The sequence below is a fragment of the Dryas octopetala genome, chromosome 3, assembly GCF_963921425.1.
Source record: "Dryas octopetala chromosome 3, drDryOcto1.1, whole genome shotgun sequence".
NCBI lineage: Eukaryota > Viridiplantae > Streptophyta > Magnoliopsida > Rosales > Rosaceae > Dryas > Dryas octopetala.
In genome coordinates, this window is record NC_141368.1 from 13,417,613 (window position 1) to 13,434,977 (window position 17,365).

Sequence of the window (17,365 nt, forward strand, 5' to 3'; positions counted from 1 at the left end):
TTTTGGACAAATTACACAAAAGTATCTCAACTAACCACCCTATTTCACTTGAGTACCCCAATAAAAAAAAGTTGCTCGTAGATACCTCAATTACTGATTTTGCACACCCAGTTACCTCTGTCAACTATTTCGTTAGAGAAGTCGTTAATTGTCCACGTAGCACACTAATATACCTTTAAAAAATGCCACGTGAACAAAAAAATAATAAAAAATGAAATGAACTTTAAAAAGTGAAATAATTATTTTAAAAAACTAAAAAAATTAAAAACACAATAATTAAATTAAAAAAACAAAAAAATAAAGAAAAAATGGAGCACTGTTGCAGCACCCCTCCCACCTCGCCTCCCACCCCTCCCTCCGAGACCCACCCAACCCTCCAACCCCAGCCACCTTGTCGCTGACACCAGCCACCACGCCGCCGACCCACTTGGCCACCCGCCCTCTCTTTCCCCGCCCCTCTCCTCTCTCTCTCTCCTCGAAACCCCAGCCCAAAACGTAGGCTCTGGATCGAATGACGAAGTTCAATTTCAGAGGCACCGGCAGCGCTGTCGTGCTGGTTGAGATGCTCATACTTGGTCCGCTCCCATACAGGGGAATTTGATCACCGATTACTGACACAGAGATCGATCTCTAGCTCTTCCTCAACTAATAAAACTTCTTAATCTGCAAAACCACTCATTTCTAATTACAATTTCCCATATCAAAATTGAAATTATGCAGTACAACACCCAAATGGGCTTTGGGCAAAAATAACCAAAATTTTTGCTCAAAAATTCAAATGTACAATACCAGATTTGGATTGGCGAAGTGATAACAGTCGTCTGATGCCGTGTCCAGTTACAGCAGGATCTAAAGGGCTCGGGGCTGGGGTTTCGGGGAGAGAGAGAGAGAGAGAGAGAGAGGGGCGGGGAAAGAGAGGGTGGGTGGCTAGGTGGGTCGGCGGCGTGGTGGCTGGGGTCGGCGACAAGGTGGCTGGGGTCGGAGGGGTGGGTGGCTGGGTTGGGTGGGTCTCGGAGGGAGGGGTGCTGCAACAGTGCTCCATTTTTTCTTTATTTTTTTGTTTTTTTAATTTAATTATTGTGTTTTTAATTTTTTAATTTTTTAAAATAATTATTTCATTTTTTAAAGTTCATTTCATTTTTTATTATTTTTTTTGTCCACGTGGCATTTTTTAAAGGTATATCAGTGTGCCACGTGGACAATTTAACGACTTCTCTAACGGAATAGTTGACGGAGGTATCTGGGTGTGCAAAATCAGTAATTGAGGTACCTACGAGCAACTTTTTTTTATTGAGGTACTCAAGTGAAATAGGGTGGTTAGTTGAGGTATTTTTGTGTAATTTGCCCTTTTTTTTTTTCCAAAAGATTATGACCTGTTTGGTATTCTATTCAAAAACTATTTTTTTTTTCAAAAATAAAAAACAAGTTTTAGTCAAAAAAACCTGTTTGGTAGATCATTTTCAAAAACAATTTTTAGAAAAAAAAATTCAAAAACATGTTTTTTTTTTTAAATGATAAAACATCGTTTTTCTCTTTTTTTTTTTTTTACATTTCATTCTTTCTTAGTTGTCATCATTTTTAAAATTTAAAAATTGTTTTCAAATTTCATACCAAACAAGTTTTCAAATTTTAAAAATTGATTTTGAAAATTCATATTTAAAAAAAAAATCTTAATTTTTGAAAAAAAAAAATTTTAAGTAGGATACGGGCCCTTAGTAATTTAAAACCTGTTGTACTATTCCAATTATGCACCTCTATGACTATTTTTCTTTTGATTGGTCATATCCATATACAGCTTCAGCTTCCTGCATTAGAAATATGATTTTTCTTGAATTAATCTAATGCTCTCATAAGGTCGTGTTATACAGATGTACAAGCCCAACAAATGATTGCCATGGAAAATGGACTGTTGTGGCTGCAACCATAGCAACCTTGAGTTTATTTTTTTCTTTTTAAAAAAAATTAAATATGCCCTTTTTTTTAATTTCATAAAAAAAAAAAGTAAAATTATAATTAATTTTTTAAGAGAAAGGGGTATGAAAATATGATTGGTGGATGAAAATAGTGTCACTCCTTATAACGGATTATTGAATAATAAAATAAGTATGAAGGAGATTAAATATGTGATATTTAGAGCGACATTTCCTCATATTAACCATTTTGATTCTATTGATACCCTGTATTAAAAACAATGTTTCAAAATAAGTTGTTTAAAATATGAAAACATGCTAGTCAATTTCAAAAGCCAAAGCTAAAGTTGATTTGATTTAAGTAATCATTTAATTAATCCATTTTACAACAAGAAAATATATCCAAATTTTTAGTTGGACTTTGTATTCCAAATCCCTTTCACAAAGAATTGAGCTTGAAAGGCGACAGCTCATATTCAATTAATCAATTCATGCACGGCTTATATGTTGACCACTGCTTATCAATCCTAAGAAAATAATAATCAATACAAAGAAAAAAATGGCAGACTCATAGGTACGTGTGTATGCATCTTTTGTGGCTGTCATGTGAGGACTGAGGGACTTTCATTTTGCTACTTCCAATTACTTTGATGTGTTACACTTTTGCTGGTAATCACTGCTTGACTTTGGACCGGAACAGAAAATTCATTCATATTTTAACTTTGATGATATGGAGGATTTTCAAAATGTGTAAGTAAAAAATATATATTCTCTTAGAATTCTTGAAGAGGATTTATATATTTAATTAGTACTTAAAAATTAAGGATTTTTTTTTTTAAGTTGGAGAAGGAGGATTAAACTTGGGTGCAAAGTGGGCAATTCGGCCCCTTCCAACTAGGCTACCCAACAACTACAAAATTAAGGATTTAAACTTGAAATGCATAACATGCACATTGGTTTGGTTTTTCTATGGCTTAGTGATTTAAAAAATTAAATTATAAATAAGACCAAGAATAATTCAGGCATAGTTATAGTAAGGGAAGGCATTTTATTTCACACATACGTTGAAGATTTGATTAGAAAATACATCTGGCCTGACCATATATTGTACAACACCTTGTGCTCAAATTGGAGAAATGAAAAAGGCATTTCTCTAGTATCATATATTGCAAGCATTGACTCTATTGAACTCATGGCCATGAAGCCTTCTCCCCTCTTTCTAGCTATAAGAAATATTTGTATCCTCCTACTATATATATAATCTCTCTTTCACAAAATACATGTAGCCTTAATTATTTATAACAATGCTATGATATGCATTTTGTGAGAGTAAGGTTATATATATATAACTGACTGACACGTACATATAATATACAATAATCTTTTCTCATTTCTAACCCTCTCTTTAGTACCCCACATTCCATTAATTGCACAAAAACATGGCAAAATTGGAACCAAAATCCATCATACTCTAAGTTCAGCCTTCTCATTGTCATCCCCACCCTTTCGTTCAAACTTGATATACTTGTACCACTTGGCACACAATATATACACTATGAGATCAGCTGTAGTCAAAGCTGCCAAGAGAAAGTAAAACCTATCAAGATGACCTCTGTTAAGGTTCCCAGGGATCCATCCAGGCATGTCATCTTTAGTAGAAGCCTTCATCACAATTGTAACCAACAAGCTACTCACATAATTCCCAAGTGATATTGAAGTCATGCAAAGTGCACTCCCAAAGCTCTTCAACCCATCAGGTGCTTGCCCATTGAAGAACTCCAATTGACCCACATACATGAACACCTCTGAAGCTCCCACAAGCACATACTGAGGAACTTGCCAAAAGATGCTCAATGAACTAGGGCTATCACATTCAATGCAGTCTTTTACTGCATACTTTAACCTGAAACACTCTACAACTCCTGCTGAGACCATTGCCATGATTGCAATCACAAGACCAATCCCCATCCTCTGAAGTTGAGTGAGTCCTCTCTTCTTTATTCTGGCAAAAAGTGGGTCAAGGACTCTTCTGTAGATGAAGATGAAAGCTGCTACACTGATAATGTCAAAGCTTGACATGCTGGCTGGGGGGATGTGGAAGCCTGAAATGGTAGTGTTCATTGCAGCACCTTGCTCTACAAAGAGGGAGGCCATTTGAGTGAAAACTACTGAGTAGAGGATTGTGCAGAGCCAGATTGGGAGGAGTCTCAGTAGGCACTTCACTTCTTCTACTTGTGTCACTGTGCAGAGGTGCCTTGGGTTTTGATCTCCCTTGTCCATTTGGTTCAACTCCTTTGATGTGATGATTGCTGCTCTATCCAAGAATCTGGTGATGAAATAACATGAATACTGTTGATCGAGCATTTATACCATATGTTTTTAATTGAAAAACAAAAACAAAAATTCACCGTTTGAATTTAATTATTAGTAAAATTCACCAATATATATATATATATATATATCCATTTAGAGTGTTTTTCACAATGCGCAAAGGCAAAATGTGTTTTTGGCAGGGTTAGAAACCCTTTTAGTATAACTTGCTGGTGAAGCTAGCACATACTTATTGGGTTAGAAATAGGCAAAAAAAAATTTTTGGGACTAGAAGCACTGTTAAGTATTTCTTGGTAAAGCACTTGATAATTGTTTTTCGAAGAAGAACGTTTGCAATTAAGTGATGAATTTGCAAGACACAGTTTGTAATGAAAATTTTATGTATTTTTGATAAAAAACGTTATTGAGTAAAAGCGTTTCATACAAATTAAAACACACCAAATAATTAAGTTTATATACGATTATTGATACTATGTACCAAATTTAGATCCTAATGATAAAAACATTATTGAGTGAAAGCTTTTCGTACAAAAACACTCAAGGGTTTTGTGACTATTGATACTACCTATTAAAAATGTAATGAAATTATAATTACTAAATTTAAATTTAAAAATCATATGAACTTACTTGAATCCTTGGGTGTGAATTATTTTTCTACTCTCATTTTGAGAGCATTCCTTCCCATCTTGCCCCTCATACAAATCTTCCCCTGCCATCATCTCAACCTTCCATTTTCTTGTGGCAGCAACCATCACCCTACAGAACCTAGAAAGAGGGTTGCCCTGAGGTTTGAAATGCCTGTACCTTGGTGTGCCACAAAGAAACAGGACCAATGCCAGGGCAGCAGAGCCAGTAGACGCCCAAAACCCTAGAGTCCACATCCCTTTATCCTCAAAATAGCCCAAGATTGTGTTAGAAAAGAGAGAACCAAGATTCAAAGCCAAGTAGAAGTAGCTAAAGAAGGCTATCTTTGAGTGCCCCTCTTTGGGGTCCCCCTCATCAAATTGGTCTGCCCCAAATGTAGCAATGGTGGGCTGGTAACCTCCATTTCCTAGTGCAATAAGGTATATAGAGATGTAGAACAATCCAAGTCCAAAGGCCGAGTGATCTCCACATGGAGATTGTTTATCACCACACCCTTTAGGCTTCAGTAAGAATATGTAGGTAGACAGTGATAACAATGCCAAACCCTATAAAACACAAATCGACATGAGTATATTTGCAAGAATTATTGTATATAGGATTCGCTACACATATTTACTATGTTGATAATGTATTTATGAAAAAATATTGTTTATGGTTTAGATCATTAAGAATTTAGGGGATTAAAATTGTGTTATTTTAAGAAACAATTAAAAGAAGACTTGAAACAATGTAAAAGATTCGAAGTAAAAGATTCGAACTAGTGTTACATGGATTTGATGACCCAGTGAAAATCATCTATACTAAGTAAATCATCTATATTAAGTAAATCGATCTTTAGTTTTGGTGTGAGATAGTTATTATTATTTTTTTCTTCAGAAACCATGGATTCCAATTTAATTAATTATGTGACAAAAAACAAAAATTGCTTTATATTTGAGTTTCAAATAGTAAAAAATTATATAGTGAATATAATTTTTGAATGTTAGTAAGTAACTTACAGTGACAAAAATAAGTTGAAAGATAGCACAAGTCTTGTACCTCCCCCAGTAAGAGTCACTGAGGAAAGCGCCAAGAAGAGAGAAAATGTAAACAGTTCCAGTCCATTTGCTGACGTTATTTGCAGCCTCAGCATTGTCTTGGCCCAACACCCTTGTCAATAGCAATACCAAATTCACTCCTACTCCAAAGAATGCCAATGTTGCCAACCCTTGATTCACTGGGAGAGATTAATATTATTGTTGTCAATAACAAATGTATTCACTAAGTCCAAGTGGCACCATCTCAATCGATTATTTTGTGTTCCACTTCTGTTAAAGAGATGACTCACAAAATTAATGATCAGTTAAGATGATCTAAATAATTTTTTCAATAATGCTAGGGATCTCAACTTATTTTCCCAACTTTTATTTCCGAGCTTATGTGTTATTATTTTACTGGATACTATACTTCTTTTTCTTTTTTAGATTTTATTTTTTATTTGTTAGTATCCAATGTCATGTAAGTTGAGAAAATATATAAGTTGAAATCTCTAACACTACTGTAGTTTTATTTTTCCAACATGAGTACATGCACATAAAATTAATTTGTAGTCGATGTAAATTTTAAATAAATGAAATACGGTCCTATTATTTGGTATATAAATTTGGTGAGTATAGCAATATTCTTACACCAACTATATTGTCAATTAATTAGTAGAAGGAGAGAGTTGATCACCTAATAAGAGAATTGCAGCAACCCATGTTCCAGTTCTCTCTTGGACTGCAGGGCGACCATACCAATCGACAGTTCCATCGAGGGTACAAACTTCTTTCATATTTTCCTTCGTTTCTTCTGCATACCCCTGAAAGTTTGTATTTTTATGAGAATAAATACTTTTAGAAATACAATATATCCATACTCTAAATGCAATTTTTGAGACGATAATTTAATTGGAACTTGTCACTAAAGAAATAAAAAAAATAAAAAATAAAAAACCTGAATGATTTTGGTGCGCATTTTGTTTAGATTTTCCATATCCTTTTGATTAATTAATTAGTTTAAAATCTTATAGAAAGTGGTGGTCCTTTAATTTACTCAACAATATGTCAATTAATAACATGACCATTACTGGCTCTCTTTTGGCTTGGTGGTTTGGAATGTTAAAATTTCACACAAAGTTAAAGGGCTGGTAGCGATCCTGACAATTAAAGCAAGACTTTACATTTCTGATATTGGATATTCTCTCAACATTATGATGATCGTATATTAATTCAAACATGATTTAATAATTTTTAATTAAAAAAACAATTAATAATATAATAAGCCAGGCTACTTAAAAAGGAAAATTAGTTGTCTGAGCATTCATACTCTTAAGTCTTAACATCAACAAAAATTGAAAGGACGTAGAGTAATAAATCTTTCCACAAAGCCCCTTTCAGCTTACATGTCTTATCACTTTCAAGAAGCATGTGGGTCGGTAACTCTTTCCTAATATAAGAAAAAATAAAATGGAAATGAAAAAATAAAATGAAAATGAAAATGAAAATAATCTACATCTTAGTGCGCACACACACACAGGTGCACTTTTAGAGTACGTGATCCTGGTACGTCCGATCCATATATATACATGATGTTATATAACTTTCTTTATAATCATTTCACGGGAAATGCATGTCAGTTGTATAATCTTAAAGGTTGTGATAACAACAATTTTTTCTCCTATTTAAGGGGTTTAAGAGAAAAAGAAAAACGTTTGAATTCAAATTATTCTTAATTTGTTAGATTTGAAACAAGATTGTCCTTGTAAAAAACCCAATTTTAAATATACTTTTATGTGAAAAAAAATAAAACAAAATATATATATGTTCTATTCATGTGAGACATTATGCTCGAAAACTCAACAATTAAAATACGAGTATATATACATATCAAGCTAATAAACCTCAACATATAATAATGTGCGACGATGAAGCTAGTATATATATCTATAGTAAGTACCATATGATCACCTTAATATGATATAATTATGAATTTATGAGAGAGAAATAAAACAATAGATGATGAAATAGAAAATTCACATACCTGATCTCTGAAAACTTTTAAGCAGGCCATTGCTATATGTATAGCTGAAGTCTCTCGATCACAAGAACTTATAGCTATAGCACTACCCAAAAGAAAAGGAGAGTGCACCAATTGATCGAGGAACAAAGAGATGAGGGGTTTGTTTGGAGGTAGAGGTGAAGTAGGTAGGAGAGTCATGAGAGGGTGTTGTATATATAGAGGATGGCAAGATCTAATGGACGGTTGGGATTACATGTGGAAATTAAATTAAAGTACGTAAGAAAGATGACGTACGTACCCTGGTTCACAGGAATTTAAAGTTGAGCAATTGAGTAAGTGAAAAGAAAATGTGTAGGAAGCAAACATGAAATCGAACAGGGATTGAACTAATTAGGGTACGTGGAGGGGGCATAGCTCGGGGTAAACCGTAAACGAAAAAGAAGCGTGACATTGTTGGATACAGTCATTCACAGCACACCTTCACCTCCATCGTTATCGATCAGTGACTAAGTTGATGTCGATCTTTTTCTCGTGAAGACAATGGCTGTGTCTGTGACTAGGCTAGCTGTCTTGATATTGACATTTTTGAAACATGTATATATATATATTTACTGAGAGATATGATTTGGCATGGGAAAATAAGTTGTTGAGCTTATCTATATATTGTCTGCTGATTTTGGATTAAATTAATGCTCTATCTTAATTAGTGCATGTTGGGTCCAATAGCCACTTACATATATGCTCCTATGACAGTGTTAAGTAATGGTATATTATATGTGAAGGTGTGTGAAGAGAAATTGAATTTCACATAAAAAAAATTAGGCATTTTATAAAAATATATAAGGTCTTGGATCTCTTCACTCATTTCTAATTAATTTTAGATTGAATACCTTAATTTCTTCATTTATTATTTATATTATCTAGAAATTTTTTTTAAGGTTGTTTTTCATTGTGTAATTTTTTCTTTTTAAATTGGTGGGATTTTTTGGCTTTTTATGTATGGTATCTCTTTCTGCGCAGTACAAACAAATAACATTATGCCCAATTAATTATTTGTCCATTTGCTTTGGGCTGCTATCTTCTGGGGGCTTAAGTTGACTGCGAAATTAAATCCATATTTAATTTGTTTTGAAAGCAGCCTTCTAAATATGGCTGATTTGGATCGGAGGACAATGGCCGGAGTAGTAGCAACGCTATTACTTCTCTGTTGATTTACTTTCTTTGCGCCGATTTTATGTATAATATATGTTCAAAACCGGAGTTTTAAGGGTTGAGTATTATAGATTTTTTAATTATATAAAAAAACATTATTTTATTTTATTTTATTTTTATTTTAAAATGACCTAATTTTAGACATAAATATATGTACAAAAGAATCAACGGAAGATCCGAACTAGCTTGTTGGTTGTTACTATTAATAATTCAAATTTCTTTTTGGCTGTAGGGATTGTATATACTATATATATAGTAGTATGTTAAGGTATATATGTTACTAGTATACCGAGTATTATCGCTAGCTCAGGCTAAGCTGAACAGAAATTCGATATCTACCAACAACAATAGTACGTCATGGTCATTTAAAAGATATATCATTCTACAGCTGTACAAAGTACAGTATTTTCTCTGTACCAACAAGGTATGTGTTCAGATATTAACTCAAGAAAACCAGTACTAAAAAGCTAAAATTAGAATGGACAGGCCACCCTATAATAATTAATAAATTTTCTTGTAGATTTGAGTCAAACCTTTGAAATGGGAGTAGGGTATAAGGTACAATAAGGACAAAAAATATTGTCATTGTATTGGACCCCAAAAAGATATGTGGTGTTTGATTAACTAGACATGTACGCAACAAATATATATAAATATATATGTATAAACATGTATTCATGATTTTGATAGCCATACAAAAAAAAAAAAAAAATGGGGACGGCCAGAACAAAATATAATGTATAAACTTTAAATGGTGCACGAGTGCGATTTTCTCCAATTAATTAATTTTGCGAATAGAACAATTAAAGGTCATGCATCTAAGAATTTTGTAGGTGCAATGAACAAACTAAATGAACAAAAATGGTCGTGATGTTGAGAGAAATCTCACATTAAATATATGAGGGCCTTGCTAATGACTTATAAGGATTTGAACTACTCTTCTTATTACTAATTGGCTTTGAAATAGATGCCTAAATTTCTTCACCCATGACCATGAGTGATCATGTTTTGGTATAAGGCTATAAGCAGCTGGGCCAGCCAAGCTTAAAGGTGGAGTACAGACTGTACAGTAGCAGTCAGATATCCATTATGTGCAATTTGTGAGGAGTAGCCAGCCGACACTTTATTGGAAAATCTTAGTTCAAAGCACATGGACATTAGGGTTTTAGCTAGTGCCACTTATAAATAAAAAAAATTAAAAAAAAAACCTAAAAAAGTAGATAGTGAAATTCAATTATGTTTTTTTTAGTCTACTCCGACTAGTTTCCTCCACCCAATAAATTCTTTTTAGCTACTTCATTTATCGAGCAATTGAGTCACAATTGATTTAGCTTGTTCTACTTTAAATGATGATCACGTACGATGCGTCTCAGTCGAATTGTCGATTTTGATACTGTTTTTTTTAGGCTCATGAGTCCATGACCTTCAGTCTCCCATATTATATCTGAATGATATTATCTCCAACTTAACCACTTACAAACACAACATATATTCAATTTTATCTCAAAAAAACCTGGAGGCTTTGTAACTTCTTTGGTAAAGTTCTTACTTCATATTTATGGTGAAAAATCGACTTTGGCTAGCTCCCTCACTTAGTTAAAAAAATAAAAAGTGATAGAAAGAGACTTAGGTAGTTAATTTGTCTATTCTCAAGTGGAGCTGTTGCGAAAGATAGCTATCATAACTAGCTAGTTGCCTCCTATGTGCGTATTTCTTCAATTATTATTTGTTTGAAGGCTTAGCGGCTACCTATATAAAATTGATTTCCTTTGAATGCAAACAACTTATATTTGAAGGCTTAGTGTTACCAACAGCATTCCTTCAATTCAGGTCCATGCAGATACGCCTAAAGTCTAAGAGGCAGAACAAAAGTGAGGCTATCTATATATAACTGGTTATCAAAGCTTTTTAGGCCTTCTTCGATCATCAACTTTTTGTTTTTGTTTATTTTTCTTGTTGCTTTCCACAATTCCTGCCGACAACTGAAAATCCTTCTTATATATTCTTGGTCTTAGTTCAGCCTACACAAGCTGAAAATGAGGTCCATAAATATTAATTGATAATATCATGGAGTCCTGGTTGGTCTCCAATAGGCCCCCTTTATAGCTTAAAATTCCAGTCAAGGTCCTGGTAATAACTAATAATAACTATGGGACAATTTGTTATGCTGATCATGTTTTCGGTGTTTCAATTTTGATAATTGGTGTGCCTAATTCTTTTAGCTAGGAAAACTTTTCTCACTATACCGTCAATCTAATTACTGATCATGTATAATTAATCCTGTTTAACTAGCTATATGTGTGCTGATCAAGTAAAATATTCTTATTTAAATGTGTGTTGATCAGGTAGGTAAAATCTTGTTTAAGTGGTCCAAATTTGCATTATCGGATGATCATAACACACTCTAAATTAATTATCAATGAGCGGTCCCTTTAACACCATAAATTAAAAAGGTATACTTGCAGTTTCGAGCATTAATAAAGCATCCTTTGCATGAATAATTTATAACTTATACGCCAATTAAGCAATTTCTTTGGAATTAATTAATATCAAAGTATTTCTATATCAAACTAAGCAACACATACGTTTGGAGCAAGGCAGATAGGCTAATTCCATGCCAAGCGTCTATATAACACATGTGACTAATTTGTTAATTTATGATGTATTTTGAGAATTTTATTACATATACGTCAAGCACTTTATTAAAGTAAGCAAAATACCAATCGTTAATTTGAGATGTAGGTAGCCCCTAGGACATACCACATTTGAACAAAGCCATGAATTTATTTAATTTTTATAATTAATTATCATAATAAATAACAAATAAGAAAAATGAAGGATCAAACACAGTTTTTCAGATTTTTTTTTTTTTCAAAAAAGTTGATTTCCTGATTTTTACCTCTTTAAATAAAACATGGAGTGCCCAAAGCCCTTATCGGCTCCGGGACATATATTCAAAACCTTAATTACCATAAGTACTTCTAATTTCTATCATCTTTTAATCCTACAAGAGTTTATCTTTAAATACCATTTCATAAAGAAGGAAAAGAGTAAATTACGCAGTGTGAGTGTGTTGTGACGTGAGTATCAAAAACTTTGCAACATCTCAACAAGCTAAATGTGTCACCTCCTTCAAAAGAAATTGTATTGTAAGTATGATGCATGCATGACACAATACGCAACGTGACTCTAAACTGCAGAGTTGTAATGGAGTAGTACTGTGTTGGAGCAATGTTACACTTGTTAAAGTTTACTAAATAATGTGATCGATTAGTATTTTATTGGGCTAATTAAAAAGTACCTCTCCCAGGTTTACTTCATTTTCAATTCCCTCTCCATAGGAATTCAATTTTTTCAATGTAGTAAATATAATTGTCAATTTAAATCAATAGATCACCAATTTTCAAACTTCCTTTAAGTTAACAATTTGGTCAACCGTTAAGCAATGACACGACATGCATGTGGTCCTTTTTTTCTTATGTGGAAACTCAGTTGGCACTATGTGGACAATGACAACATATACTAATCTATAAAAAGAAATAGAAGTAGGGTTTGAGCGGGGGTGGATCTGTAGAAGAATGGGAAAGCTAGAGAGAGAAAAAAAAGAAGGGTTTGAGGGGTGTGGATCAGGAGAAGAAGAGTGGGAGAATGGGAGAGAGAGAGAGAGAGAGAGAGAGAGAGAGAGAGAGAGTAAAAAGAAGAAGAAGGGTTTGATGGAGGATGGATAAGCAAAAGAAGAGGGGGAGGAGAGAGATTCAATCCTTTGTGTTGAGTCAACATCATCTAAGAGGCGAACCACAAAGAGTCACACCTATTAACGGTTGACCAACTGGTCAAATTTAACGGAAGGGTTGCATTGATTATATTGACTTAAATTGAAAACTACATGTAGTATATTGAAAAAATTGAAACCTTATGGAGGTCGCGAGAATTGAAAATGAAGGCAAACTTGGGAGGCCGGTACTTTGTACGTAATTAGCCCTATTTTATTTATTTAAATATGATAGCACTCATTTAAAATTTCATTTATTTCTAATAGGAAAAATGACCTAAATGGAAGTCTCCATTTCTAATAAGACACTGTACATTATTTTATGAACAAATTTATTGACTAAACTGTATCTATAAACTAAACTCATCATTTTCATACATCCATACATAAAAAAGAAAAAGTACTTTACTCATTCCAAATCAAAACCAAGGGGAAACTAAACCTCTATTAATCTGGTAATTGATAGAGTTTGCAGAGAAAGCTAAGAGAGTTGTTGAAGGTGGATCCATGGCAGATGGCCGGGGAAGAAGAGAGAGGACAGTGCAATATATGAGGGAGGGTGGCGTTTCATTTCGGGCAGAGATTTTTTTTTTTTTTTAACCTCTTAGAAAATGAAATGATAAAAGAAGTATAGAGTTTTTTTAAAAAAAAAAACCATGTCATAAATCTTTTCTACTTTAGCTAGTCCATATAGCTCCATAGTATAAAGTTGAGAAACATTATAATTCAATTATGGCAAGTTGCTATATAACTAGTACATATAGCAAGTTGAGAAACATTGAATTAAATTATACCAGGCCATATAACTCCATAAGTACTTTAGCTACTTTAGCAAGTTGCAATTATTATTTATATACAATATATAAAGTACTTTAGCAAGTTGCAATTATTATTTATATACATTATATATATATATATATATTCACAAACATGAAAATGTTTTTGGCTTACGTTCAAGGAGACAACATACAGTCAGTGTCATGCTTAAAGCTAAAGTTAATAATTATGCATGCTCCATTTATTTTGAATTGTATGCAATCAGTCATTTTCATACTAAACTAATTTCAATGGGTAGCTAAGCTAGGTAGCGTTTGGCTGTTTGTATAGGGTTAGACTTGGAGTCTAGCTGACTCCCTTTCATATCAATAGGAAATTAGGGTGAAAAGCAACTGCTCCTATTCAATTCATGCACGGCTCTTTCCCATTTCACCATCTTGCTTATCACTTTTTTAACATGATAAACGAACGACTAATCAGCATGCACTTGAATATATAAGCAGGTGCAAATATAATCTTGTTGTCTTGGCGGAGATGATTTTTTGCTTTTCTTGTTGGTTGGGTCCATGCAATGCGTCAGCAAGTTGATTACTGATAAATAATTTTCAAACATGTCCATCTGATGGCCTCCTTTCATTTTATGGGGATAAGCATTTGTTGACTTAATTGTAGGATTAATTAGAGGAGCATTTCATGTGATAGTTACTCTCAAGATTTGATAATTACTGTCGAATTAAAAGTGCTTAATTAAGCTTTGAAAATTTGTTCAGCACTGTTGGAATTTGTTATGGCGTGTGGGCTGTTTGTATGCCTGGAAAATACTATAGGAAACCTACCTCTTATCAGTACTGGTTCAAAACCAAATGGGGCCCAAGACCATATGTTATGGCCTAAAAATTGCCTGGGCCACTTGGACAGCCGAGATCAACCACAACACGCTTCGCCCAGTAGTGTTAGACATTCCACATTTTTATATCATAATTTCATTCCACCTTATGTGGCAATTTACATGGCATTCATGCATTGGACAGTAAAAAATAAAAACAAAAATCCAAAAAGAAAAAGAAAAACTTTGTCCAGTAAAATAATGACACGTAAGATGGTATAAAAATATGGTATACGAATGTGGTAAATATAGCATTATTCGATTAGAAAAAGATAAAATAAAATACGAAAAATTGAAATTAAATTAAATGCGCCAAATTAAATATCTAGTTTCTAAAAAACGATTGTGTGATAGAGAAAATGAACGAAAAACTTATCTAGGTTATTTTCTTGCCTAGATCGCCTAGGATTTTGAAAATAAACAATCAAAATGTAAATAAAAGAGCAACATGAATTTAAAAGAGAGTTTAATGGAAAATAACGCTTAAATAAGTCTTTGATAAAATCCAAAATACAAAGAAATTGCATAAGCATAAGGAAATACAACTAAAAAAGTATTGAAAGACTTTGCAAATAAAAATAAAGAGAACTTTAAGAAAAGAAAAAAAAAAGCCAAGGGGCTGAATTGGGAGAAAACAGGTTGCTATAAATTTTTACATTATTTGTGAGTTTCTGGGGTTGTTTTGAGGGGGAATGTTGTGGTTTTTTTTTTTTTTTTTTCGATTGCATTGTCAACTTCCTTTTATATTTATATTGGTCTATTTCCGCTAGTCCTATGTGTGCCTTAGAATGACTTGCTTTTTGGAGTAGTAAACAACTGTAGATAAATTGCTTTAATGGTGAAGAATAGTTGATGAGTAGAAAATAGGATAAGGATGATGAGGCACTTGAACATATATTCAGCCGAGAGTTTGGGTTAATAGTCCTTCTTTTACTTCAATTTGCTGACATCCACTTAGAAATATATCACCGCAAGCTCTCTTTGAATTCAAAGAATATTCAGGTGGGCCATGACCAATTTTGGATGGGGTATAAACACCAAATTTGTAAATGAGGTTTTCTTTTTAAGAAGCACTATTTGCACTCCAAAAATGTGATCCTACATTCTAAAATATATAAATTTTCTTTTATATTTGAAGTGTAAAATAACATTTTCTTTCTTTTTTTTTGTTTTTTTCTGGTCCAAACCTAAATGAGACCTCTTTTAAAGCCTCAAACAACAAAATTGTCATATGAGTCGACAGAATTTGGCCTACTAAAACTTTCAAATGGACTTCCATTATTATTGTAATAATTATTATTAGTAGGCCTTCTTTTTTTTGGCCGGTATTAGTAGGCCTTCAATTGGCTCTGATACCATTATTTCTTATTGGGTATACCTAACCACTATAGAAAAGTTTCTTAGGATTAGGCCTTTATCTAAATGGAGGTCCAAGGCAACTGCTCTGCTCCCTTTGGACTTGGCCGGCCCTGCCTTTAATTAAACTGCTGAGTACTATTCTCACATTAACTGAACTGTCTAATAAGGTCATAAATGCTTTTCACCTGATAACTTAACCTTTTGAGATGCATAATTAATATAAACTCAATGAATTTTTGGCTGAATTACAAAAGTCAATCTGATGAAGAATGTTTCTCACAATTCACAAAGAAAAAGAAGAGAATGCTTAATTGGCTTCAATGTAGGAAGTATGATGGATAGATAACTTAAATCTTGCAACAATTGGGTTTAGTCCAAATGGTGAGAGAGAGTGGAAAACCGAGTTAGAGTTAGGATATGTTAATGGTTTTATATATACTTTTCAATGTACCAAAGAAAAAAAGCTGCAACAAGAGTTAATTAGTTAACTCACATATGGGGTTATTTCTCGAAGAATAATGGTTAACAGATTAGCGTAGCAGGTTATTAACAATAAGCATGTTTGGCTCCTCTAATGACCGAACTTCTTTATAAATTATTAGTTGTCAAACTCTGATTGGCTTGTAAAAAAGAATGATTAAAATGATTCTTTACAAATAAGGAGGGAAGCATTGTTCTATTAATTAACATTATGCAATTAAAAAAAAAAAAGAGAAACATTATGCAAGGATGTATCATTTTTCTGAATTGAATTGTAACTATAATTTTCTGGTCCAAAAAAAAAAAAAGAATTGTAACTATGATTTGCAAAAATCTCATTGGTGCCAAGCACATAGTCATTGCTATTTCTTGTGAACCTCGTTGGTGGCCTAGACTTCCTGCAACAATATACAAAATACCAACAAAAAAAAGGAAGGTCTATTGACTTTAGGTACCAAATTATAATGTTTTTTTATTTCAACTACTAAAACATTTATGTCATTTCACTTTAGGTACTAAATTTCAGTTTATGTACCAACTTTAAAAAAAATGATTATATCGAATTGTGACTGTCTAACAGTCATAACTTTTTTATTGATTTATTGTTTTTTCAATATTTGCAAAGCTTAAACTTTAATATTTAGTCTTTGGGTTATAGGACTTCATCTCCCAAACCTAAATCAAAAGTATGAAACCCTTAAAAATTTTAATTTTTTATAAATTTTAAATAGTCACAAACTGTGACTGTTCGACAATTACAACTGTAACTGTTCGACAGTCACAACTGTAAAACAAACTGATTTGTGACCTAATCCAAAATGTTTTACTCTAGGTTAGTACCTAAACTAAAAAAAATTAGTGTCTTGTTGCTTTATTAAAAAACTATTGATATTTGGTATTTAATCCCAATTTTCTAAAAAAAAAAATCGATCAAAATCAAATAAATTTTTTTTT

At 32.9% G+C, this 17,365-nt stretch overlaps 1 protein-coding gene across 1 annotated transcript; it reads right to left on the minus strand.

Moving 5' to 3' along the window:
- Positions 1-3,046: 3,046 nt before the first annotated feature.
- Positions 3,047-8,089, minus strand: LOC147291102 (protein NRT1/ PTR FAMILY 7.3-like). Its single transcript, XM_086236589.1, has 5 exons — positions 7,947-8,089; positions 6,600-6,726; positions 5,885-6,102; positions 4,869-5,431; positions 3,047-4,236 (listed from the first exon to the last, which is right to left on the minus strand). Exons 1-5 carry the CDS (start codon positions 7,974-7,976, stop codon positions 3,375-3,377), a joined length of 1,800 nt encoding a protein of 599 aa, XP_086092715.1. The 5' UTR covers positions 7,977-8,089; the 3' UTR covers positions 3,047-3,374.
- Between the last annotated feature and the right edge of the window lie 9,276 nt (positions 8,090-17,365).